Consider the following 24,695-nt stretch of genomic DNA (forward strand, 5'->3'; position numbering starts at 1 on the left):
TGGGATTGCAGGCAGGCTTCCTCATCACGCCAGCTTCCGTCTAACTTTTCAAGAACCGTCAGGAATTACCCAGTTCTCCACACCAAAGCCCGGCTCCCTCTGGCCGTGGGGGCTCCCTTCTCAGAACCCGGGCAGAGTGATGTCACAGACAGGCGACCTCAGCGCAGCCCAGGGACCGGAAGCGCAGGGCCGGGGGCGGGGAGGGAGGTCCCGCCACCCAACCCCCATGTCTATGGTGAAGTCCATCGAATTAGTGCTGCCCAAGGATGCGGTCTACCTAGCCGGCTCCGGCATCGGCGGGCAGGTGCTTCTGACCCTCAACAGCACCCTGGTGGACCCCATAGTCAGGGTGGAGCTCGTGGGAAGGGGGTACGTGGAGTGGAACGAAGAAATCGGGGCGTCCCGGGACTACAGCCGAGAAGTGGTTTGCAGCAATAAGGCTGACTACGTGCACAAGACAAAGACGTTCCCGGTGGAGGGTGAGGAGGAGGCCGCGGCCCTTGGGGGAAGGGGGTGTGGAAGGTACACACGTCAGACAGTCCATCAACAAACCCCCAGGGAGAGCGGAAATAGGCAGAGGCCTGGGCCCGCCCCAGGAGAGAGGCCCCAGAGAACCACCACAGCGAGCCAGGCACTGGCACAGGCACGGCCTGGCATCTCCACGACGCTGGGAGGGTGAGACAGGAAGACAGCAAGAGAGAGGTCGGAACAAGCCGCAGAACAACGCCCTGCCTTAAAAGAAAAAGGACTGGAGATGTCCTTCCAGGGTAGAGTGGCCCTGGACTAAAAGAAGAGAGCTGGGCGCCATCCCAGCGCCGGGAGGCTGAGACCGGAGGATCGCGGTTCGCGGCCAGCCTCGGCTACTTAGTGAGGCCCTGCGCAACTCAGTGAGACCCTGTTGCAAGATAAAGACTAGCTTCAAAATAAAGAAGGAAAAAAAAACCGGGCAGGGGGTGTAGATCTGAGTTTGAATGTCCCCGGGTTTCATCCCCAGACCCGCAAAAAAATAAAAATAAAAATAAATACAGACTAAAAATAGGGCTGGGGGTGTAGTTCAGAGGTAGAATGCCCCTGGGTTCCATCCCCAGTACAGGAAAAAAAACAATTATGTCAGACACTGTGTAGCCGACTCCAGGGCCAGGCTCCCTGAGTGGCAGCGGACTGACACCTGCCCCAAGCACTGGCTAAAACCTCCCTCCTAAGGAAAGCCTCGACGTGGCTTCCCTGAGTCCTGAACACCTGACTTACTCTTTGCTTTGTTTTTTGGGGGGCAAGAGGGGTTCTGGGGGCTGAACTCAAGAGTGTTCTACCTTACCTACACCCCGAGCCCAATTTTTTATTATTTATTATATTTATTTATGTCACAGTACTGGGGATGGAACCCAGGGACACTACCCTCCAGCTCCACCCCCAGCCCTATTTTTTATTCTTTATTTTATTTTTTTTCGGATGTGGGGATGGAACCCAGGGGCATTCGACCTCCGAGCTACACCCCCAGCCCTATTTTTTATTCTTTATTTTGAAACCGGGTCTCACTGAGTTGCAGAGGGCCTCACTGAGTAGCCGAGGCTGGCCGCGAACCGCGCTCCTCCAGGTCTCAGCCTCCCGAAGGCTGGGATGACAAGCGTGCGCCACCGCACCCGGCTTATTCTTTATTTTAAAATAGGGTCTCACTGAGCTGCGAAAGGCCTCACTAGGTAGCTGAGGCTGGCCTCAAACCCCCATCCTCCTGTCTGAGCCTCCCGAATGCTGGTATTACAAGCGCGTGCCACCACGCAGGGGCTGAGTTTTTGTTGTAAAACACGCACTGGTTTGTTGAAAGTCTTCCTGAGTTGCCGAAGCTGTCCTTGAGCCCCTCGTCTTCCGGTTGGTCTCAGCCTCCCAAGTACTATGTTTAGAGGTGTAGGCTGAGACGGGAGGATCGCGCAGGTTCGCGGCCAGCCTCAGCTACTGAGTGAGGCTCTCGGCAACTCAGTGAGACCCTGTTTCCAAATAAAGTATAAAACAGGTCTGGGAGTGTAGCCTGGAGGTAGAAACACCCTGGGTTCCACCCCAGTACCACCAAAATAGATAAATAAATAAATAAATAAATAAATAAAAGAATAAAACCTAGGGCTAGAAATGTACCACAACAAATAAATAAGTAAAAATAAAAAGAATTTAAAAACAGGGGTAGGGTGGAGCTCAGAGGTAAAATGTCCCTGGGTTCCATCCCCAGTACTGCAAAATTTATTATAATAATAATTATAATAATAATAATAATAATAATAATAATAATAATAATAATAATAATAATAATGATGATGGGCTGGGGTGTAATTTGGTGAAAGAATGTCCCTGGGTTCAATGCCCAGTACCAAAACAAACAAACAAACAAACAAAAAACCCACTCAATGGAAAGGAAGAAAAATAAAGTAGAAAAAAAAAAGAAAAAGATTCTAGAGCCTTCTGACAGCGCTGGTGTGTTTTGCTTTCAGATAACTGGTTAGGTGCAGGCAGCCACACCTTTGACTTCCATTTCAACTTACCTCCCAGGCTCCCTTCCACCTTCGCCAGCAGAACCGGACACATCTTCTACTTCCTGCAAGCCTCCTGCGAGGGCCGGGAACACATCTTAGCCAAGAAGAAAGTGTACTTACTGGTCCAGGGCACCGCCGACGCCCGCACAGACCTCTCCTCCCAGGTAGATGGCGCCCGGGGAGGCGGCCGGGGGAGGCCAGAGGCCGGTCACCCCAGGGACCCCGGCCAAGGCTGGAGACGGCTTTGCTCGTCATGCCCCGAGAGGGCCCTGCTGGAATCCGGTTGGTAAAGAGGCCAAGGAGCCCCCACACCCCAGAACTTCAGCCTTCGAGCCGGGCGTGGTGGGCACGCTTGTCATCCCCGCGCTGGGGAGGCTGAGACAGGAGGATCGCGCAGGTTCGAAGCCAGCCTCGGCTACTTAGTGAGGCTCTCGGCAACTCAGTGAGACCCTGTTTCCAAATAAAATAGAAAATGGGTCTGGGAGTATAGCCCGGAGGTAGAAAGCCCCTGGGTTCCACCCCAGTACCACCAAAATAAATAAACAAGCAAAATAGGCCGAGTGTGGTGGCGCACGCTTGTCATCCCAGTATTCGAGAGGCTGAGACAGGAGGATCGCGCAGGTTCGAAGCCAGCCTCGGCTGTTTAGTGAGATCCTGTTTCCAAATTAATTTTTTAAAAACAGGGCTGGGAAGCTGGGCACGGTGGCGCACGCTTGTCATCCCTGCGTTTGGGAGGCTGAGACCCGAGGATCGCAGTTCGCAGACAGCCTCAGCTACTTAGCGAGGCCCTCCATAACTTAGCGAGACCCTGTTTCAAAATAAAGAATAAAAAATAGGACAGGGGGTATAGCTCAGAGGTCGAATGCCCCTGGGTTTCATCCTCAGACTGGCAAAAAAAAAAAATAGGGTTCGGGGTGTACCTGGGAGGTAGAAGGCCCCTGGGTTCCACCTCCCAGTAGCACAAAAAAATACAAATTTAAAAAATTTTAAAGTTAAAGAAAAATAGGGCAGGGGGTGTCTCTCGGAGGTCGAAGGCCCCTGGGTTCCATCCCCAGACCCGCAAAAAAAAAAAGGAAAGAAAAGCGGGGTGAGGATTTTGGTCCGTGGGGTCACCGGCGACCTTGGTTGTGACTGCGTCCTTCCTATCTGGCCCGGAGTAGGCGGGGACCAGGGACACTGCGCCGTACCTGCGGTGTCCAGGACGCCGGGTCGAGACAAGGAGCTGTCCCTCGGGTGAGCAGAGATGAGAGGGGCCCTTCAGGAGGTCGAGGCCAATAAGAAGCCAAATGGAGTCTGAGCGGCGGTGTACACCTGCCGCCCAGGACTTGGGAGGCTGAGACAGGAGGATCACAGGTTCAAGGTCAGCCTCAGCTACTTAGTGAGGCCCTCAGCAACCTGGCAAGACCCGGTTTCTTTCTTTTCTTTTTTGTGGCACTGGGGATTGTACCTGGGACATTCTACCTCTGAGCTACGCCCCCTGCCCTATTTTTTATTCTTTTGAAACAGGGTCTCACTGAGTTGCAGAGGGCCTGCTTAAGTAGCTGGGGCTGGCCGCGAACCTGGCATCCTCCTGTCTCAGTCTCCCAACTCCTGAGATTACAGGTGTGTGCCACCAGGCCCAGTTGACCCTCTTTCAAAAATAAAAAAAATATAAAATCCTGGGATGTAGCTTGAAGGTAGAATGCCCCCGGGTTCAATCCCCAGCACCAGAAAATAAGGAAATAATAGAAAAAAATCAAAGTACTGAACACAGGCTGAGTGTTCTCAGACAGTTGTCTGGCATGGATCGGGCCCCCGGGAACCGGCCCATACTGCAAAAGAACAAGTAACAGTAACGGGTAAAAGGACGCAGCACTTCCATTTTAGTATGCATTTATTTATTTCCTTATTTCTGAGTGTTACGGGGATGGAATCTAGGTGCATTCTGCCTTTGAGCTACACCTTCAGTCCTTTTGTTTTGTTTGGTTCTGGGGATTGAACCTGGAGAGGGCATTCTACCTTCTCTGGGCTACATCCCGGCCCTTTTTTACTTTATTTATTCTTTATTTATTTATTGGTGCTGTGGATTGAACTCAGAGGCAGTCCAGCTGTTTTATTTTTATTTATTTATTTATTTATTTATTTTGGTGGTACTGGGGCTCCTGGAAGCCCTTCTACCTCCAGGCTACACTCCCAGACCTATTTTTTATTTTTGGAAACAGGGTCTCTTAAGCCAGCGCGGCTGGCTTCCAACCTGCGCGATCCTCCTGTCTCCGCCTCCCAAGCGCGGGGATGACAAGCGTGCGCCACCACGCCCGGCCAGATGTTTTATTTTTTATATCGAAACAGGGTCTCAAGCCGGGCGTGGTGGGCACGCTTGGAATCCCAGCATTCGGGAGGCTGAGACAGGAGGATCGTGGTTCGTGGCCAGCCTCAGCTATGTACTGAGGCCCTCCACAATTTAGTGAGACCCTTTTGACAAATAAAGAATAAAAATAGGGCTGAGAGTGTAGCTTGGAGGTAGAGTGCCCCTGAGTTCCATCCCCAGTACCAAAAGAAAAAGAAAAAAAAGAGAAAAAGAAACAGGGTCCAACTGGGTTTCTGAGTCTCACTACTTGCTGAGGCTGTCCTCGAACCTGCGATCCTCCGGTCTCAGCTTGACTGAGGGCAACTCCAAGCCCGGCTCCCTTTTCTTTGCAAGGAGCAGCTCGCTCAGCAGGGAAGGTGCCTCTTGGTGTCTGAGCGCCCCCTTCAGGAATGGGGTGGAGCCGGAGTTTACCTCCAGTGAGGGCCTGGGCCTCCCTCCCTCCCCCCCCCCCTCTCTCTCTTTCTCTCTCTGTATATATATATATTTTTTTGTGGGTCTGGGGATGGAACCCAGGGGCATTTGACCTCCAAGCTACACCCCCAGCCCTATTTTTTATTCTTTATTTTGAAGCCAGGTCTCACTGAGTTGCAGAGGGCCTAAGTAGCTGAGGCTGGCCTTGAACCGCGATCCTCCTGTCTCAGCCTCCAGAATGCTGGGATGACAAGCGCGCCCACCACGCCCGGCTATATGTATGTATGTATATATATATATATGTTTATGTGCAGTACTGGGGATGGAGCCCAGGGGCATTCGGCCTCCAATCGACACCCCAGCCCTATTTTTATTCTTTTTTTTTTTTTTTTTTTGTGGTACTGGGGGTGGAACCCAGAGGCTTTCTACCTCCGGGCTATACTCCCAGACCTATTTTATATTTTATTTGGAAACAGGGTCTCACTAAGTTGCTGAGAGCCTCACTAAGTAACTGAGGCTGGCTTCGAACCTGCATGATCCTCCTGTCTCAGCCTCCCAAGAGCGGGGATGACAAGCGTGCGCCACCACGCCCGGCTTATTCTTTATTTTGAAACAGGGTCTCACTGAGTTGCAAAGGGCCTCAGTAAGTAGCTGAGGCCGTCCGCGAACCGCGATCCTCCGGTCTCAGCCTCTGGAATGCTGGGATGACGAGTGAGCGCGACCGCGCCCAGTGGCCTGGGGCTTCTTCAGACCTGTAGGACCCTTAGCACACCCTCAATTTTCAAACTAAACTGGAGAGACCTAGAATGGAACGCTGAGGTCCGAAGAGGTCGGGCCGGGGGAGCCCAGTGGAGCTTGCCGAGCCTGTGCAGGCCCCAGGGTTCAGCCTCAGCAACTCAGTGAGACCCTGCTTCCAAATAAAATATGAAATAGGTCTGGGAGTAGAAAAAGCCCCCCGGTTCTACCCCCAGCACTACACACACACACACAAAGAATAAAGAATCAAAACCAGGGCTGGGAATTAGCTCGGAAGTAGAATGCCCTGAGTTCCATCCCTGGTACCACAGAAAAAAGAAGGGGTCAGATGTCAGCCCAGATTCATAAGAGGAACTTGACCCAGAGAAATGTTTTTCAAGGCATAGGCTGGAATTAGCGCCATCAGTTTCACAGGGTGCAAGCATGTTTTTATAAAATAAAATAAAAAAAAACCCGGCATGGTGGCACACACCTGCCATCCCAGTACTGGGGAGGCTGAGACAGGATGATCACGGTTCGAGGACAGCCTCAGCTACTTAGCGAGGCCCTTTGCAACTCAGTGAGACCCGGTTTCAAAATAAAGACTAGCCGGGCGTGGTGGCGCACGCTTGTCATCCCAGCATTCGGGAGGCTGAGACCGGAGGATCACGGTTCCCGGACAACCTCAGCTACTTAGTGAGGCCCTCTGCAACTCAGTGAGACCCGATTTCAAAATAAAGAGGAAAAAATAGGGCAGGGGGTGTAGCTCGGAGGTCGAATGCCCCTGGGTTCCACCCCCAGACCCGCAAAAAAATAAAAAATAAAAAAATAAAAATAAATAAAGACTAAAAAAAAATAAGGGATGTAGCTCACGTGTGAAATGTCCCTGGGTTCCCCAGGACCACAAAAATAAATAAATAAATAAAAGGGTTCAATAAGGCACCTAGGCCGGCCTCGAACTTGCAATCCTCCTGTCCCGGCCTCCCAAGGACGGGATGAACGGTGTCTACGGGCTGTTCCGCCCAGGGCCGCGGAGCTCCAAGCCCCAGAGTCCCCGATGTCGGGGTCTTCACCGCTGTCCACCCCGCTCTTCCTCCAGAAGCCCGTGTGCGTGTCCGCAGAGAAGACGATAGCGTACAACTGCTGCAGCCAGGGCACCGTCAGCCTGCGCGTGCAGATGGACAAGGACACCTTCACCCCGGGCGAGAGCGTGGTGTTCACCACCGAGATCCTCAACCGGACGGCCAAGTGCATCCGCACCGTGGTGTCCGCCCTGTACGCCCACGTGCGCTACGAGGGCTTCACGCCCAGCGCCGAGCGCCGCTCGCGCCTGGACAGCAGCGAGCTCCTGCGGCAGGAGGCCAACACGCCCGTCGGCGCCTTCAACACGGCCAAGATGGTCAGCACCCTCAAGCTGCCCCCGGTGCTGGCCCTGAGCGGCGGCGAGCCCGAGCAGGAGCTCATGCACACCCGCTACGAGCTGGCCGTCACGGTGCACCTGCCCTGGTCCCTCACCTGCGTCAAGGCCAAAGTCCCCATCGTGGTCACTGGCTCCCCGGTGGACGCGGCCGGCTGCCCGCTGCTGGAGGGGGGCGCGTCCCCCGGGAGCCCGGACGGCCCCCTTTAGTGCCCAAACTTCTAAATATTAAAAGCTTTATCTCAGTCTACCGGACGGGGGCCACGCTGTCTTGCAGGGAGAGGGCACGGTATTTACAGTTCGCCCAGGTGGGCGCAGGGGCGCGCGCTTGTCATCCCAGCCTTTGGGAGGCTGAGACAGGAGGATCGCGGTTCGCGGCCAGCCTCCACTACTTAGTGACGCCTCTGCACCTCAGTGAGACCCTGTCTCCGAGTAATCAAGCCGGGCCTGACTCATGCGGGCAGCACGGCCACCTGCCCCAGTTCCTTTACTTTCTGTGTGTCTTGGGGACATTCCTTCTGTCTCTGGGCCTCAGTTTCCCCAGGCGACAGCAGGCTCCGGCTCAGAGCCGCTCCCACAGGCGCCGCCCCCGAGGAGCCCAGCAGCGTCGACGCCATCAGCAAAGGCCAAGTTCGCCCTGCAGATGCCACCGTGCCCGGCTGGGGCTTCTGGAAGACTCCACACAGCCCTACTGCCCCCACGGCGGGGCGGGGCGGCCTCCCTGCCCCCCGAGACTCAGAGGCCCACACAGGCAGGTGCTGGCGACACTTCCTGCGCAGCCCCCAGGCCCCCCATGCCAGGTGCGCCAACGGAGAAGGCGGCTGGGCCGCCCCACTTCCTGTACCTAAGGGAGGGCCCCTCCTCCTCCTTCGCCCCCACCCCCAAAATAACCTCTCTCTGCGGGGAGCCAAAGCCACCAGGCAGCTGCACGGGCTGCTGTCCCGGCATGGCCACCCAACGGCAGCAGCACCTCTGTGCCAGTCCCAAGGGGGTGAGCTGGCCCCCCGCCCTGGAACCCCCAGGTAGAAGAGATGCTGGGACCCTCTCCACACCCCAGCCCCCCGCTCCGCCTGGGGACTGAGGGCACACAGCCTGTGTCCCCCAGCTACACCCAAGCCAGATTTTTTTTGTGTGTGTGGTACTGGGGACTAAACCCAGGGCCATTCTACCTCCAAGCTCTACCCCCTGCCCTACTTTTTTTATTTTATTTTTGTGGTACTGGGGATGGGACCCAGGAGCATTCTACTTCTGAGCTACACCCCCAACCCTATTTTTCTTCTTTATTTTGACACAGGGTGTCACTGAGTTGCAGAGGGCCTCACTAAGTAGCTGAGGCTGGCCGCGAACCGCGATCCTCCGGTCTCATCCCCCTGAATGCTGGGATTACAGGCCTGCGCCACCACGCCTGGATTGTTTTTTCTTTGTACTAGGGATTGAACCCAGAGGCAGTCTATCTCCAAGCTCTACACTCAGCCCTGTTTTATTTCTATTTTGAAATACATGTCACTACATTCTGCAGGCCCTCCCTGCTTGCTGAGGCTGGCTGTGAACCGCGATCGTCCTAACTCAGCTTCCCAAGTACTGGGTTGACAGGCAGGTGTCATCATGCCCAGCTTGCTTTAGCCAATTTTTTTCCCCAGGATATCCTGAGCGAGTAGTGAGACCGTCATCAACCTAGTGAGACCATTTCCATGTAAGAAATAAGTCTGGAAGCCGGGCGTGGTGGCGCAGGCCTGTCATCCCAGCATTCGGCAGGTTGAGACCTGAGGATGGCGATTTGCAGCCAGCCTCAGCTACTTACTGAGGTCCTTTGCAACTCACTGAGACCTTGTTTCAAAATAAAAAATAGGGCTGGGGTGGAGCTCGGAGGTCGAATGCCTCTGGGTTCCATCCCTAGACCTGCAAAAAAATAAAAAGAATAAAAAATGGGACTTGGGGGCCGGGTGCGGTGGTGCAGGCTTCTCATTCCAGCACTCGGGAGGCTGAGACAGGAGGATCGCAGTTCACGGCCAGCCTCAGCTACTTAGCGAGGCCCTTCACAGCTCAGTGAGACCCGGTTTCAAAAATAAAAAAGGCCGTGCGTGGTGGCGCACGCTTGTCTTCCCCGTGCCTGGGAGGCGGAGACAGGAGGATCGCGCGGGTTCGAAGCCAGCCTCAGCTACTGAGTGAGGCCCTCAGCAACTCAGTGAGACCCTGTTTCCAAACAGAATCTAAAGTAGGTCTGGGAGTGTAGCCCGGAGGTAGAAGAGCCCCTGGATTCCACCCTAGAACCACACACACACAAAAATAAAAATAAAAAAGGACCAAAACAATAGGGCTGGGGTGTAGCTCAGAGATGCAATTTCCCTGGCTTCCATCCCCATTACTGGAAAATAAAAAAGAAAAAAAGAAAGAAAATCATGCTGGGTACCCAGCATGGTGACACACGCTTGTAATCTCAGCATTTGGGAGGCCGAGATAGGAGGATCGTGGGTCGTGGCCAGCCTCAGTTACCTAGTGAGGCCCTCAGCAACTCAGTGAGACCCTGTTTCCAAATAAAGAACACACAGGGCTGGTGGGCATGCTTCTAATCCCGGCATTCGGGAGGCTGAGACAGGAGGATTTTCACTGTAGACAGTCTCACCTACTTAGCAAGGCCCTTAGCAACTCAGTGAGACCCTGTTTCAAAAACAGACTGAAAAACAGGGCTGGAGGTGTAGCTTGGAGGGAGAATGTCCCTGGGTTCCATCCCCAGAACCACATGAAAGAAAGAAAGAAAGAAAGAAAGAGGGGGAGCAAGCAAGCAAGCTGGGATCCCCTAGGTTCAATCTCCAGATTGGAGGAAGGGAGGAAAAGAGGGACCCTCACTCAGGCACCCTGAGGCACCAAGTAAATACTTTCAGAAGGAATGGGCGTCACCTGCCAGGAATGTCCTCCTTCCTGGGCTCCCAGCATACCTAGAGTGGGTGGGGTCCTTTTCTTCCCGGGGGCGTCCCCACCCCCCAGCCTCCACCCTTTGAACCTTTATCCTCTGCACATTCCAAGAGCTCTCTCAGAGGCTCCCATCTGCCCCAGCTGCTCCTGCTCCTGTACACTCTGTGGCTCCCAGGTGCCCCCCACTGGCCCGCAGGCCCTGGCACTCAGAAGCTGCTCCACCTCTCCTCCCTGGCCGGTCCCCACACACTGCCTTTGTCCTTACTGTCTCGGCTATTCCTCCGGCCTCAACAGAGACACTACCTCCTCCTGGAAGCTTCCAGTATCTTCAGTGCCCAAGGCCTCAGGCCTCCGCGGAGCAGCGCCCCCCTCACCGCAGCCAACTTGTCTACCAGGCAGGCGGGAGGCTCGGGCCCCACCACGCTTTTAGAACCCCACAGAGACGTGTTCTTTTTATTTTTTTCGGTACTGGGGATGGAACCCAGGGGCATTCTACCTCCAATCAACAACTCCAGCCCTATTTTTTATTCTTGACTTTGAAACAGGGTCTCACTGAGTTGCAAAAGGCCTCACTAAGTAGCTGAAGCTGGGCTTGAACTGCAATCCTCCTGCCTCAGCCTCCCAAGTACTGGAACGCCAAGCGTGCGCCACCACGCCCCGCTTTACCAGGTCTAATTTTTGAACCCAGAGGTATTCTACCACTGAGTTAGATCCCCCAGCCCCATTTTATTTTATTTATTTTCGCAGTGCTGGGGATGGGACCCAGGGACATTCTAGCTCTGAGCTCCACTCCCAGCCCTATTTTTTATTCTTTATTTTGAAACAGGGTCGCACTGAGTTGCACAGGAGCCGGGCGCGGGGCGCAGCCTAGTAACCCCAGCACTTGGGAGGCCGACACAGGAGGATCGCGGCTCGCGGCCAGCCTCAGCTACTTACTGAGGCCCTCTGCAACTCAGTGAGACCCTGCTTCCAAATAAAGAATACAACATAGGGAGGAAGAATGTCCCTGGGTTCCATCCCCAGTACCGCAAAATTAAAAGAAAAAGAAAAAAGGAGGGCTGGAGGTGTAGCTTGGAGGTAGATGCCCTTGGGTTCCAAGCCCAGTACCAGAAAAAAAATAGTAATCCTTGTTGAGCTGACTAACCCGGCTCGGCTCACAGATCTCGGGTCTGAGTGGACGAGGGGAGGGTCCAGGTCCCTGTAGCCACACCGGGGCCAGGTGCAGGGCGCCCCCTAGTGGGGGACCGCCGCCTGCCTCTCCAGGACCCTGGGGGGGGGGGACTGGGGGTGTTCAGGGATGCCCTAAAAAGAAAACAAATGTCCTCGTAGAAAGACACTCAGTGTTGGAACTCCGTGGCTGGTAATTTCTGGCTGTGCGGCCTGGTAAAGGCACCTCTCTGGTCTGGTTTCATTTTTATTTATTATTATTATTATTATTATTAATTATTATTATTATTGTGTGTGTGTGCATGCATGTGTGTGTGTGTGTGTGTGTGTGTGTGTGTGTGTGTGTGTTAATTGGGGATGGAACCCAGGGGCCTTCTACCTCTAGGCTACGCACCCAGACCTATTTTTATAATATTTTATTTGGAAACAGGGTCTCACTAAGTTGCTGAGAGCCTCACTAAGTAGCTGAGGCTGGCTTTGAACCCGTGCGATCCTCCTGTCTCCGCCTCCCAAGCGCACGGATTACAAGCCACCACACCCAGCTTATTATTATTATTATTAATTATTATTATTAATTATTTGGCACTGCGGAATGAACCCAGAGGCATTCTAACTCTGTGCTAAACCCCCAGCCCGATTTTTTATTATTTCTTATTTGAAAACAGGGTCTTACTAAGTTGCGGAGGACCTCACTAAGTAGCTGAGGCTGGCTTCGAACCTGCAATTCTCCTGTCTCAGCCTCCCAAGTGCTGGTCTGGCAGGCGTGCGCCACCGTGCCAGGCTTCATCCCTGTATTCTGAGCTGAACCCAGTGGCGCACGCCTGTCATCCCAGCACAGGGGAGGCTGAGACCGGAGGATCGCGGTTCGCCGCCAGCCTCAGCTACTTAGTGAGGCCCTCCGCAACTCAGTGAGACCCGGTTTCAAAAGAAAGAATAAAAAGTCGGGCTGGGGGTGCATCTCGGAGGTAGAATGCCCCTGGGTTCCATCCCCAGTACCGCAAAAAAAAAAAAAAAAACTAAGTTCTCCCAGCGTTTCTGGACTTTCTACCCTCCCTCCTACCACGCTGAGCGCTGATAACGCTTTCTGCTTAGCTGGTTCCTGGCTGAGGCCAGCCATCACCCATGGGGGCCGAGGGTCACTGGGGCTGGGTGTTTTATCTGTTCTTCACACAACAATGCCCTCGTCAAAGCATGGAGGCTCAATTTAAAAAGATACATAAAAATATGCCGGGCGTGGGGGCGCACGCTTGTAATCTCAGTATCCTGGAGGCTGAGACGGGAAGATTGTGGTTCGCGGCCAGCCTCAGCTACCTAGTGAGGCCCTCTGCAACTCAGTGAGACCCTGTTTCCAAATAAAGAATAAAAAATAGGGCTGGGGGTGTGGCTCAGAGGTAGAATGCCCCTGGGTTCCATCCCCAGTACCACACAATAATAATTATTAATAAATAAATATGGCCAAATAAATGTTTTGTGGTTCTGGGATGGAACCCAGAGGCATTCTGCCTCTGAGCTACACCCCCAGCCCTATTTTTTATGCTTTATTTGGAGACAGGGTCTCGCTGAGCTGAAGAGGCCTCGCTAAGTAGCTGAGGCTGGCCACGAACCATGATCCTCCGGTCTCAGCCTCCCGAGCGCTGGGATGACAGGTGTGCGCCACCACGCCCGGCTATCATGAAACATTTCCGTAAAAACTTTTTGCTTAGCAAGTCAGCAGGGTGCCTGCAACCATTACCCAGAGGATGCAGAGTTCTAGAACGTTCCGTCATCCAACATCACAGAAAGTTCTAGTGCCGTGCTGTTCGGGCCGACTTTGTTTAAAAAGAAACAATTGTACTCGGTCACAAGCACCCGTTTCCCATGTTCTTTCTGGAGGTTCCAGAAGCCCCTCCCAGCCACATAATCAGCAGAGGCGGCAAACCTGTGGCCTGCCTGGACCCGGCCCAGGTAGATTTTATTTACTCCCGAGAGTTTTCTAAAATGCAGGGCGTTTAGGGGCCGTGCTGGCCTGTGCTTGTAACCTGGCATGTAATCTCAGAATTGTGGAGGGGGCTGGAACAGGAGGGTCGCAGGTTAGAGACAGTCTCAGCAGGAAGTGGATTCTCATCCACCTTCTGAGACTTTCTTTTATTTTTGGTGGTACTGGGGGTGGAACCCAGGGGCTTTCTTACCTCCGGGCCATACTCCAGACCTATTTTATACTTTATTTGGAAACGGGGTCTCACTAAGTTGCTGAGAGCCTCCCTCTGTAGCTGAGGCTGGCTTCGAACCTGCGCCATCCTCCTGTCTCGGCCTCCCCAGCGGGGGTGACAAGGGTGCCCACCACGCCCGGCTTGAGACCCTGTTTCAAAATACAAACGAAAGGGAGCTGGGAGTGTAGCTCAGAGGTAGAATGCCCCTGGATTCGATTCCCAGTGCCACTAAATAAATAAATAAATAAATAAATAAATAAATAAATAAATGGAAAGGAAAGGAAAAATAAGGAAAGAAGGAAGTTCCCAGGATCGTGACCTCCAGGTGGATTCCCCGCACGCAGGGCTTGCAGGCAGAGACACCTACCTCCTGCCTGGCCCCTGGGGCGGTCTCAGATTAAGACCTCGACTCCCAGGCCAAGAGGGAAAGATACTGGAGAGCAAATCCAGGTGGGGGTTTCAGGCAGGGGTTGATCCAGGGGCTGCGAGCCCTGGGGCGTCGTCCCCCCCCCCCCCCCCCCCCCGCCGCTGACCAGCTCCGGGCCTCCATCACTGCCAATTTAGAGCTGGGAGGATTCAGGGGCCGGGCGCGCAGGCGGGGGGCTTCGCTCCCCTTCGGGGGGCGTCACAGAACCATTGCCGGGACGCCTCGGAGCCTGTGGGACCACTGCAGAAACCTGGGGGGCCCGGAGACCCCGGCCCCGCGCTCACCCGCGGGCCCCAAGTTCGCGGGGTCCCCAGCCGAGGAGGGCGCGGCCCTTTTCTAAGCCCAGCCCGGCGCGGCTCAGGGCGCCCCGCCCCCGGGGGCGTGGCCGGCGGCGGCCCCCGCCCTGATTGGCCCGGGGTCCGCCGCCCCGGGGCCCGCCCCCTCCTATAAAGGCTCGCTGGCCGGCCGGCCCCCAGGCCTGGAGTCGCGGACCCGAGCCGAGCGCGCCGTGGTGAGAGGCGGGAGCCGGGTCCCGACCCCGGGCACCCAGGGGTGGCGCCCCCTGCTCCCCGGGGAGCCCGCCCCGGGCACGAGGCGCGGACCTGCGCACTCCTTGGGGCTCCCGGGAGCTGGAGGCGGGCTGGGTACAGGGCCGACCCCCGCCAGGCCCTAAAAAGTTGGCCGTCCGCACGTCCGCCCTGGGCGCCCCGGCCGCGCTCCTTCCCGGGAGGCCCGGCCCGCCCTTTGGGGACTTCAAAAGTCCATTCCGAGGACGGGGGACGCCCCAGGGCGCTCTGCCCGGGAGCCCCACCCCCGGGGGCACCCTCTTCTTTTTTCTTTTCTTTGCGGTCTTGGGGATGGAGCCAGGAGCATTCTATCTCCGAGCTACACCCCCAGCCCTACTTTTTATTCCGTAGTTGGAAACAGGGTCTCACTGAGTTGCCGAGGGCCTCGCTAAGTAGCTGGGGCTGGCCGCGAACCGCGATCGTCCTGTCTCAGCCTCTCCAATGCTGGGGTGACGAGCGCGGCCCGCGGGCTCCTCACCCGTTTCTGAGCTGGAGGCCGACGCCGAGGAGGATCGCCAACCCCGCCGTCTGCGCTCCGGGCAGCTGCGGACGGGTCGCCGACCCCAGCACAGGGCTGCGGCTGACCCCTGCAGCGGCTGACCCCTGCAGCGGCTGACCCCTGCAGCGGCTCTTGCGTGGTGGACCATGTCAGGCTTTGTTTAGTTTTGTGGCCTTGGAGGTTGAATCCAGGGGCATGCCACCAGCTGGCAACACCCCAGCCCTCTTTTATTCTTATTGGGAAGCAGGGTCTGGCTGGATTGATGGGAGTCTCACTACTTGCTGAGGCTGGTCTCCATCCTGCAGTCCTCCTGTGTCAGCCTCCCAAGTGCAGGGATTACAAATGTGCGCCACCGCGGATGGACAGGTGGGAGGAAGACCCACTGGGTCCAGAGAAGACCCGAGGAAGGGGAGGAGGGCCCTGGGAGCTGGTTTAGCCGGGATCACGTGGCCGTAGGCGTGTCGGGGTTCCGACCTTGGTAAGGAGCTGGGAAGGCCTCTCCAGAAGCTCACTAAGGGCCTAGAGGCTCAGCGAGTCCAGAAGAACTTGAGCCAAACGGAAATGGTTACTGCGAGCCACACCCCACCACGGGAGCCTCCTGCCGGGAAGGTCAAGGGCGCGGCTCCTTGGGCCAGGTGGCGCCTTTAGAATCCCAGGACTCCTGAGGCTGAGGCCGGAGGATCGCGGCTGGAGGCCAGCCCCAGCTACTTAGTGAGGCCCTCCACAACTCAGTGAGACCCTCTTTCAAAATAAAGAATAGCCGGGCGTGGTGGGCACGCTTGTAATCCCTGCACTTGGGAGGCTGAGACAGGAGGATCGCGCGGGTTCGAAGCCAGCCTCAGCTACTGAGTGAGGCTCTCAGCAACTCAGTGAGACCCTGTTTCCAAATAAAATATAAATAGGTCTGGGAGTATAGCCCGGAGGTAGAAAAGCCTCTGGGTTCCATTCCCAGTACCACAAAAGAAGAAAAAAGAATAAAAGTTAGGGCCGGGGGTGTAGCTCGGAGGTCAAATGCCAATGGGTTCAATCCCCAGTACCACACACACAAGCCAGGCCTGGTAGCGCAGGCTTGTAATCCCAGTCTTTGGGAGGCTGAGACAGGAGGATCATGGTTTAGGGCCAGCCTCAGCTACTTAGCCCTAGACCCCTAGCAACTTAGTGAGACCTTGTTTCAAAATAAAATAAAAAATAGGTCTGGGAGTATAGCCCGGAGGTAGAAAGCCCCTGAGTTCCACCCCTAGTACCACCAAAAGTAAAAATAAAAAATAAACAAGCTCCCTCCTAGTGGAGCACAGGGCCCACGCCTTCAGAGCACAGCCCGCTCCATCAAGGGCCTCCTGGCGGCCCTCGTCCCGCCTGGGGTCCAGGCTCGGCCCCAGGGGGAAGTGCAGGAGCCCCTCGTCCCTGCCTGGTTGGCTTCCGACCCCTGCCTGGAGGCAGGGCTGGGCGTTCTGCTCTGACCGTCCCCTCTGTCCACAGCGCCTGCCACAGAGAGCATGTCTACCGACGGGACAGGGACGCCTGCTGCCACGGAGGCCGCAGCGACCGGGGAGGTGCCCCCGCCGCAGGTGAGGGCCCGCGGGCCAGGGCAGGAGCTTCGGGCAGCCAGGGCCCGGGGATCCAGGCCTCCCTGAGCCAGGTCCTCCTCCTCCCTGGAGCCCTCTCAGGCTCCTGCTAGGAAGCTTTCCCTTCTGCAGCTTCTGTTGCTGCACTGTTGCTGCACTGCGGTGGACCTGCAGCCGGCCCGGGCGCCCTGCCAGTGGGCCACGCCCCCACCCAGGGCTTTTTATTTTAAGGGGGTACTGGAGATTGAGCCCAGGGGGGTTCCACCTCCAAGCTACACTACCAGCCCTATTTTATTTCTTTTCTTTTTTGGTACTGGGGCTGGAAGCCAGGGGCATTCTACCTCCGAGCTGCACCCCCAGCCCTATTTTTTAGTCTTTATTTTGAAACCGGGTCTCACTGAGTTGCGGAGCGCTTCACTAAGTAGCTGAGGCCGTCTGCGAACCGCGATCCTCCGGTCTCGGCCTCCCAGATGCTGGGATTACAAGCGTGCCCACCACGCCCGGCTCCCAAGCCCTATTTTGTTTCTTACTTGGAAAGGAGGTCTCACTGAGTTGCTGAGAGCCTCCTTAAGTTGCCGAGTCTGGCTTTGAACCTGCGATCCTCCTGTCTCGGCCTCCGGATGATGGACGTGTGCTGCTGTGCCAGACTTCAGATGTGTCTCCCAAACCCCACAGTGTTACATTTTCAGAGGCTGCGATCCAGCCAGGCTTGGGACTGCACGCCTCTCATCCAGAACCTGGGAGGCTGGGAGAGACGGTCTCAGGTTCCCGGAGCCTCAGCAAGTAGTGACTCATTCACCTAGCCAGACCCTGTTTCAAATAAAAATTAGGGGCCAGGTTTGTCATCCCAGCATCTGCGAGGCTGAGACCGCAGGATCGCGGTTCGCGGCCAGCCTCAGCTACTTAGCGAGGCCCTCTGCAACTCAGTGAGACCCTGTTTCAAATTAAAGAATAAAAAATAGGGCTGGGGGTGTAGCTCGGCGGTACGATGCCCCTGGGCTCCATCCTCAGTACCAAGAATGCACCTGAGTTCAATCCCCTTTCTCACACACACACACACACACACACACACACACGCTACAATTCTTGTGTGAATTCCCATAATTGTGCCCGAATGTGCCGACACCTCCAGCCCGGGCCGCCTGGGAATGGGCCTCTGGAGTCTTACCACCTCCTGGCCCGATTTGGGGGCGACTTGCATGCTCAAGCCCAGGGGGCGGGTTGGGGTGGCACCCCCATGTCGCTGGCAAAATGAGTCAAGAACGCGCAGGGTGCGCCGGTGCCCTCCTGCGTGGCCAGCTTGTTTGCCCTGCCCGCAGCCCAGCGTGGTGGACCGAGTGACCAGCATGCCGCTCATCAGCTCCGCCTGTGACCTGGTGTCCGCCACCTACGTCTGCACCAAGGACAGCCACCCCCACGTCAGGACCGTGTGCGACGCCGCGGAGAGCGGCCTGAGCACCCTCAGGGCCGTCGTGGTCAGCGGGGCGCAGCCCGTGCTGGCCAAGCTGGAGTCTCAGAGTAAGTGGGCACAGCCTGCCTGGCCAGCGTCTTGTCCCCCAGAGTGTCCCGGTGACCATCCCCAGATCCGGGGCATTCTACCTCCGAGCTACACCCCCAGTCCCATTTTTTATTCTTCTTTCTTTATTTATGTATTTATTTTTTGTGGTATTGGGGGTGGAACCCAGGGGCTTTCTACCTCTGGGCTACACTCCCAGACCTATTTTATACTTTATTTGGAAACAGGGTCTCACTAAGTTGCTGAGAGCTTCATTCACTAGCTGAGGCTGGCTTCGAACCCATGTGATCCCCCTGTCTCAGTCTCCCAAGCACTGGGATGACTGGCCACTGTGCCGGCCAGTGACCGATTTCTCTTCTGTCCCTCCTGTAGTTGCATCGGCCAGTGGATACGCCCACAAGGGGCTGGACAAGCTGGAAGAGAACCTGCCCATCCTGCAGCACCCTACGGACAAGGTAACCGGGGAGGCCATCAGGAGCCGGAGACGCCCCTCCAGAGTGGGCGGGGGCGCGGCCGGCTACCTGACCTTGATCTGTTCTCTCTGGGGCCCTAGAAGGATACTCAGACGCCAGCAGAATCCAGGCGATCCTCCTGCCTCAGCTTCCCAAGGACTGGGATTACAAGCGTTTTTATTTTATTTTAAAACAGGGTCAGCTGGCATGGTAGCGCACGGCTGTCATCCCAGTATTTGTGAGGCTGAGACAGGAGGATTGCGATTCGCAGGCAGCCTCAGCTACTGAGTGAGGCCCTGTTTCCAAATAAAGTATAAAATAGGTCTGGGAGTAGAGCCCGGAGGTAGAAAAGCCCCTGGGTTCCACCCCCAGCACCACACACACAAATAAATAAATAAATAAATAAATAAATAAATAAATAAATAAATACACTAACAACTAGGACCAGGGTGTAGCTCAGAGGTACACCTAGGGGTTCAGATGGAACCCCTAGGTTCCATCCCCAGTACTGCAAAAACAAAAACATAGTTAGCCGGCATGGTGGTACACCCTTGTAATCCCAGTGCTTGGGAGGCTGAGACAGGAGGATCGCAGTTTGCAGAAAGCCTCAGCTACTTGGGCTCTTTGCAACTCGGTGCGACCCCCTTTCAAACATAAAAAGACTAAGCCAGGCGTCATGGCGCACGCTTGTCATCCCAGCATTTGGGAGGCTGAGACTATCAGATTGCGGTTTGTGAACAGCCTCAGCTACTTAGTGAGGCCCTGTTTCAAAATAAAGAACAACAACAAAAAAATAGGGCAGGGGGTGTAGCTCGGAGGCCAAATGCCCCTGGGTTCCATCCCCAGACCCATAAATAAGTAAATAAATTAATAAGAATACTACAATATAGGGCTGGGGGTGTAGCTCGGAAGTACAGTGCCCTTGGGTTCCATCCCCAGTACTACAAGAAATAAAATAAGATAAAATAAATTAAAAAAAAAATAACATAGCCGGGCGTGGTGGCGAAAGTTTAAATCCCAGCATTCAGGAGGCTGAGACAGGAGGATCGAGGTTCGCGGCCAGCCTCGGGTACTTAGTGAGGCCCTTTGCAACCCTGTGAGACTCAGTTTCAAAATAAAGAATAAAAAAATAGGGCTAAGGGTATATAGCTCAGAGGTAGAATGCCCCTGGGTTCCATCCCCAGCACCGCAAAAAAAAAAAAAAAAACTGGGTCAAAGTGTCGCTTGGAGGTAGAATGCCCTTGGGTTCCTTCCCCAGCAGTGGAAAAAAAAAAACTAGGTCAAAGTTGCCCTGGCTGGTCCCTTCCTGTCTCGGCCTCCCAAATACTGGATTCCAGGCATGGGCACCATGTCCGGCTCCTGTGGACCTATTGAGCACCTGCTGTCTACCAGAGAGTGCCTGGCTGCGGTTTATACCCACGGTCTCACCTGCGCCCTGCTGAGTGTGCTTTGAGCCCAGCCTTCCTGGAGAGGGCCCGGCTGGAGCTGGGAACTGCCCAGGCCCCGAAGGATGGCAGGCGCCCCAGGACACCGCCCCGTATTGGGTCTACACTTGTGCTCTGCGGCCCGCCTCCCGACTCTGGCATCCTCTGGACGGTTCTCAGAGCCAACATTCCTTCCCTTATTAGAACTGCGAGCGCAGGACTGAGCTTGGCCTTGGCCAAGGTCGTGCCTCTGTCCGAGGATGGCGCCCTGGAGCCCTTGCCCGGGCGGGCCAACACTCTGCCCCTGCAGGGCGCAGTGCGGCAGTTTGTCTTCTGGAAAAAGCGTAGCCGTCCAGGGGCCTTGGGACAGGCGTGTGGCCGGCGCCGAGACGGGAGCCCAGGCTGGGATGTGACCCCGAGTATCCCATCAGGACAGCAGAGGTCGGCGCCGAGGCCACTCGGCAAAGCGCCCGTCACCGGAACGAGCCCACCATGCGGCTAGCGGTGGCTTTTATTTATTTTTATCTTATTTTTCTGCGGTACTGGGGATGGAACCCAGGGGCATTCTACCTCCGAGCTACACCCCAGCCTTATTTTTAACTATTTTGAAACAGGGTCTCACTGAGTTGCAGAGGGCCTCAGCTGTCTTCAAACGGCGATCCTCCTGTCTCAGCCTCCTGAGCTGGGATGACGAGCGCACCCACCACGCCTGGCTCCCAGCCTGATTTTTTATTCTTTAATTTGTAAAGGTGTCTCACTAACTTGTAGAAGGCCTAAGTAGCTGAGGCTGGCCGCGAACCCTGACCTTTCTGTTTCAACCTTCCAAGTACTGGAAAGATAAGCATGGGCCACCGTGCCTGGCAAAAAAAACCAAAACACTACATCCCCAGCCCTGATTTTATTCTTTATTTTGAAACCGGGTCTCACTGAGTTGCGGAGGGCCTCACTAAGTAGCTGAGGCTGTCCTCGAACAGTAATGCTCCGGGCTCAGCCTCCCGAATGCTGGGATTACAAGCGTGCGGCCCACGCCTGGCTCTAAAAAAAGACTATATTTAAATACTACCACCAGCCGGCTGTAGTGTGCAGGCTTATAATTCCAGTACTTGGGAGGCTGAGACAGGGTGATCGACTGCAAGAATGCCCCGGGTTCAATCCCCAGTACCACAAAAAATAAAATAAATAAATACAAGCCGGACGTGGTGGTGCACACTTGGAATCCTGCATTTGGGAGACTGAGCCCGGAGGATCGCGGTTCGCGGCCAGCCTCAGCTACTTAGCGAGGCCCTCTGCAACTTAGACCCTGTTTCAAAATAAAGAATAGAAAATAGGGCTGGGGATGTAGCTTGGAGGTAGAATGCCCCTGGGTTCCATCCCCAGATCTGCAAATAAATAAAAAAATAAATAAATACAACCACCCCCCCTTTTTTTTTTTTTTTTTTTGACTGGACTGAGAACTGATCCAGGGGCATTCTACTCCCAGGCCGCACTGAGTAGCTGAGGCTGGCCAGGAACCGCGATCCTCCTGTCTCAGCCTCCCGAGTGCTGGGATGACAAGCGTGCGCCGCCACGCCCGGCTCCTGGTACACTTTGAGTTAGGGCTTTGATCTAGGGAGCTTGAGGGGAGGACACAGCTCTACCAGACACTCCGCAGCGCCCCCTCCAGTCTCCCTGGAGGTTGGGGTACCCAGGGGTGCTGGCCGAACAGACACCTCTCCCCTAGGTTCTGGCGGACACCAAGGAGCTCGTGTCCTCCAAGGTGTCAGGGGCCAGAGACATGGTGTCCAGCGCCAAGGACTCCGTGGCTACCCGAGTGACCGGCGCGGTGGACGCAACCAGGTCGGCGGTGAGCAGCGGCGTGCAGTCCGTCATGGACTCCCGCATGGGCCAGATGGTGCTGAGTGGCGTGGACACCGTGCTGGGCAAGTCGGAGGCCTGGATGGACAACCACCTCCCCATGACCAACGAGGAGCTGGGTGAGCATGGCCGCAGGCCCCGGGGGACGCTGTCCTCGCCGCAACGGCCACCAGGGGGGCGTCGGGGAGCTGCCGGCTCCCTCCTAGCTGCGCTGGGTAGTACAAGCTTGTCATCCCAGGCCTCGGGAGGCTGAGATGGGAGGTTTGCGGGTTCAAGGACAACCTCAGCAACTCAGTGAGGTAGGGGGCCGGGTGTGGTAACCTACGCTCCTAATCCCCGCGCTTGGGAGGCGGAGACAGGAGGACCGCGCAGGTTCGAAGCCGGCCGCGCTGGCTTAAGAGACCGTTTCCAAATAAAAATATAGAAACAGGTCTGGGAGTGTAGCCCGGAGGGAGAAGGGCTTCCAGGAACCGCAGGTGTGGCCGCGGGCTGGAGTCCTCAGCCGACCCTCTCGCCCGCAGCCCGCATCGCCACCGCCCCGGAGGGCTCGGACGGGGCCTCCGTGCAGCAGCAGCGGCGGGAGCAGAGCTACTTCGTGCGGCTGGGCTCACTGTCCGAGCGGCTGCGTGAGCTGGCCTACGCGCACTCGCTGGGCAAGCTGCGGAGCACTGGACAGCGAGCCCACGAGGCCCTGCAGCAGCTGGCGGGGGCGCTCAGCCTGGTGAGCCCGCCCCTTCCCAGCCCCGCTGGGCCCCAGCTGATTCCTCTTTCCTGTCTGCCCACGCCCAGGGTCCCCATCTCTCCTTGTGAGGCCCCGGCCCTGTTGGCACAAGGACCCCACCCCCATTTCTCCATTTCTCCTTGGGTACGTGGGGGGAGCTGGCCTCGCACCTGAGATCCTCCTGTCTCAGCCTCCCAATCCAAGTACTTTCTTTTCTAAATTCTGGGGTGGAACCCAGGGGCATTCTACCTCTGAGCTCCACCCCCAGCCCTATTTTTTATTCTTCATTTTGAAACTGGGTCTCACTGAGTTGCAGAGGCCTCGCTAAGTAGCTGAGGCTGGCCGCGAACCGCGAGCCTCCTGTCTGTTAAATCCCCAGTACTATAATAAAATAAAATAAAGCCAGGCATGATGGCGCACGCTTGTCATCCCAGCATTCAGGAGGCTGAGACAGGAGGATGGCGGTTTGCAGCCAGCCTCAGCTACTTAGTGAGGTCCTCTGCAACTCAGTGAGACCCGGTTTCAAAATAGAGGATAAAAAATAGGGCTGGGGGTGTAGCTTCAAAATAGAATGGTCCTGGGTTCCATCCCCAGAATTGAAAATAAAATAAAGGGCTTGGGGTGTAGAGCTTGAAGGTAGAACACTCCTGAGTTCAATCCACAAGAAAAGAAAAGAAAAAAAGGGCTGGGGGTGTAGCTCAAAGGTAGAATGCCTCTGGGTTCAAGCCCTAGTACCACACAATAATAAAAGCCGGGCGTGTCGGCGCACGCTTGTCATCCCAGCACTCGGGAGGCTGAGACAGGAGGATCCGGGTTCTCGGCCAGCCTCAGCTACTTAGAGGTCCTTTGCAACTCAGTGAGACCCTGTTTCAAAATAAGGAATAAAAAATGGGCTGGGGGTGGAGCTCGGAGGTCGAACGTCCCTGGGTTCAACCCCCAGTACCGCAAAAGATATATATATAATAACGACGAGGGTTGGGGTGTAGGTCCCCACCACCCTTCAGGGCGGGCGTCTGAACCGCTCTCCCCGGCGGTGCTATGATGGACGGGCCCCTCGCCCCGTGTGCTCTCTGCTGCAGATGGAGGCGGCCAGGCAGGGCGTGGACCAGAAGCTCGTGGACGGCCAGGAGAAGCTGCAGCAGATGTGGCTGAACTGGAGCCAGAAGAGGGCTCAGGACGTGGAGGAGGCCCCGGCCAGGCCTGAGGTAGAGCGGGGCCGCCGCCCTGGGCCCCGGCCCTCCCCGAGCAGCCCCCGGCCCGTGAGCAGGTGGCCCTGACGCGCCCGTCCCCTGCAGCAGGTGGAGTCGCGGGCGCTGGCCATGTTCCGGGACGTCGCGCAGCAGGTGCAGGCCACCTGCGTGTCCCTGGGCACCAGCGTGCAGGGGCTGCCGGCCCACGTGAGGGACCAGGTGCAGCAGGCGCGCCGCCAGGTGGAGGACCTCCAGGCCGCCTTCGCCGGCGTGCGCTCCTTCCAGGACCTGTCGGCCGCGCTGCTGGCCCAGAGCCGCGAGCGGGTGGCCAAGGCCCGGGAGGCCCTGGACCACGTCGTGGAGCACGTGGCCCAGAACCCGCCCGTCACGTGGCTGGTGGGCCCCTTCGCCCCCGGAATCACGGAGAAAGCCCCGGAGAAGTAGGGCGGGCGGGGGGTGCGGGACCCCGGCTCTTGGAGCTAAGGTTTAAGATGCTAACTTCTGTTCACCTCTGTCTCCTTGCTCCTTTGCCAAATTGGAACTAACCAGCTGGTTGGGGCGGCTCCTAACCCCCTTCTGACTTTAACAGAAGCATGTGCCAAACCTCGCCCCACACACACAAAAAAAGTTTTTAAAATATTCCATAAAATTTTTCTTTTCCTTAAAAATTGGCGAGCCTAGCGGGGCGTGGTGGCACACCCTTGAAGTCTCAGCATTCGGGAGGCTGAGACTGGAGGATCGCGGTTCACGGCCAGCCTCAGCTACTTAGGCCCTCCACAACTC

At 56.1% G+C, this 24,695-nt stretch overlaps 2 protein-coding genes across 2 annotated transcripts; both read left to right on the forward strand.

Annotated features, from left to right (window-relative positions):
- Positions 1–226: 226 nt before the first annotated feature.
- ARRDC5 (arrestin domain containing 5) lies at positions 227–7,639 on the forward strand (the record flags this gene model as incomplete). Its single annotated transcript, XM_080713036.1, has 3 exons — positions 227–479; positions 2,478–2,683; positions 7,112–7,639. The coding sequence occupies 3 exons, from the start codon at positions 227–229 to the stop codon at positions 7,637–7,639; spliced, it is 987 nt and encodes a 328-aa protein (XP_080569162.1).
- Positions 7,640–8,375: 736 nt separating this feature from the next.
- Positions 8,376–24,356, forward strand: PLIN3 (perilipin 3; the record flags this gene model as incomplete). Its single annotated transcript, XM_080713037.1, has 10 exons — positions 8,376–8,420; positions 14,487–14,769; positions 16,670–16,758; positions 16,888–16,989; positions 18,075–18,273; positions 18,644–18,726; positions 21,868–22,120; positions 22,523–22,722; positions 23,802–23,927; positions 24,018–24,356. 10 exons carry the CDS (start codon positions 8,376–8,378, stop codon positions 24,354–24,356), a joined length of 1,719 nt encoding a protein of 572 aa, XP_080569163.1.
- Between the last annotated feature and the right edge of the window lie 339 nt (positions 24,357–24,695).

This window comes from Muscardinus avellanarius, assembly GCF_963383645.1.
Source record: "Muscardinus avellanarius genome assembly, chromosome: 16".
In the NCBI taxonomy this organism is placed as follows: Eukaryota; Metazoa; Chordata; class Mammalia; order Rodentia; family Gliridae; genus Muscardinus; species Muscardinus avellanarius.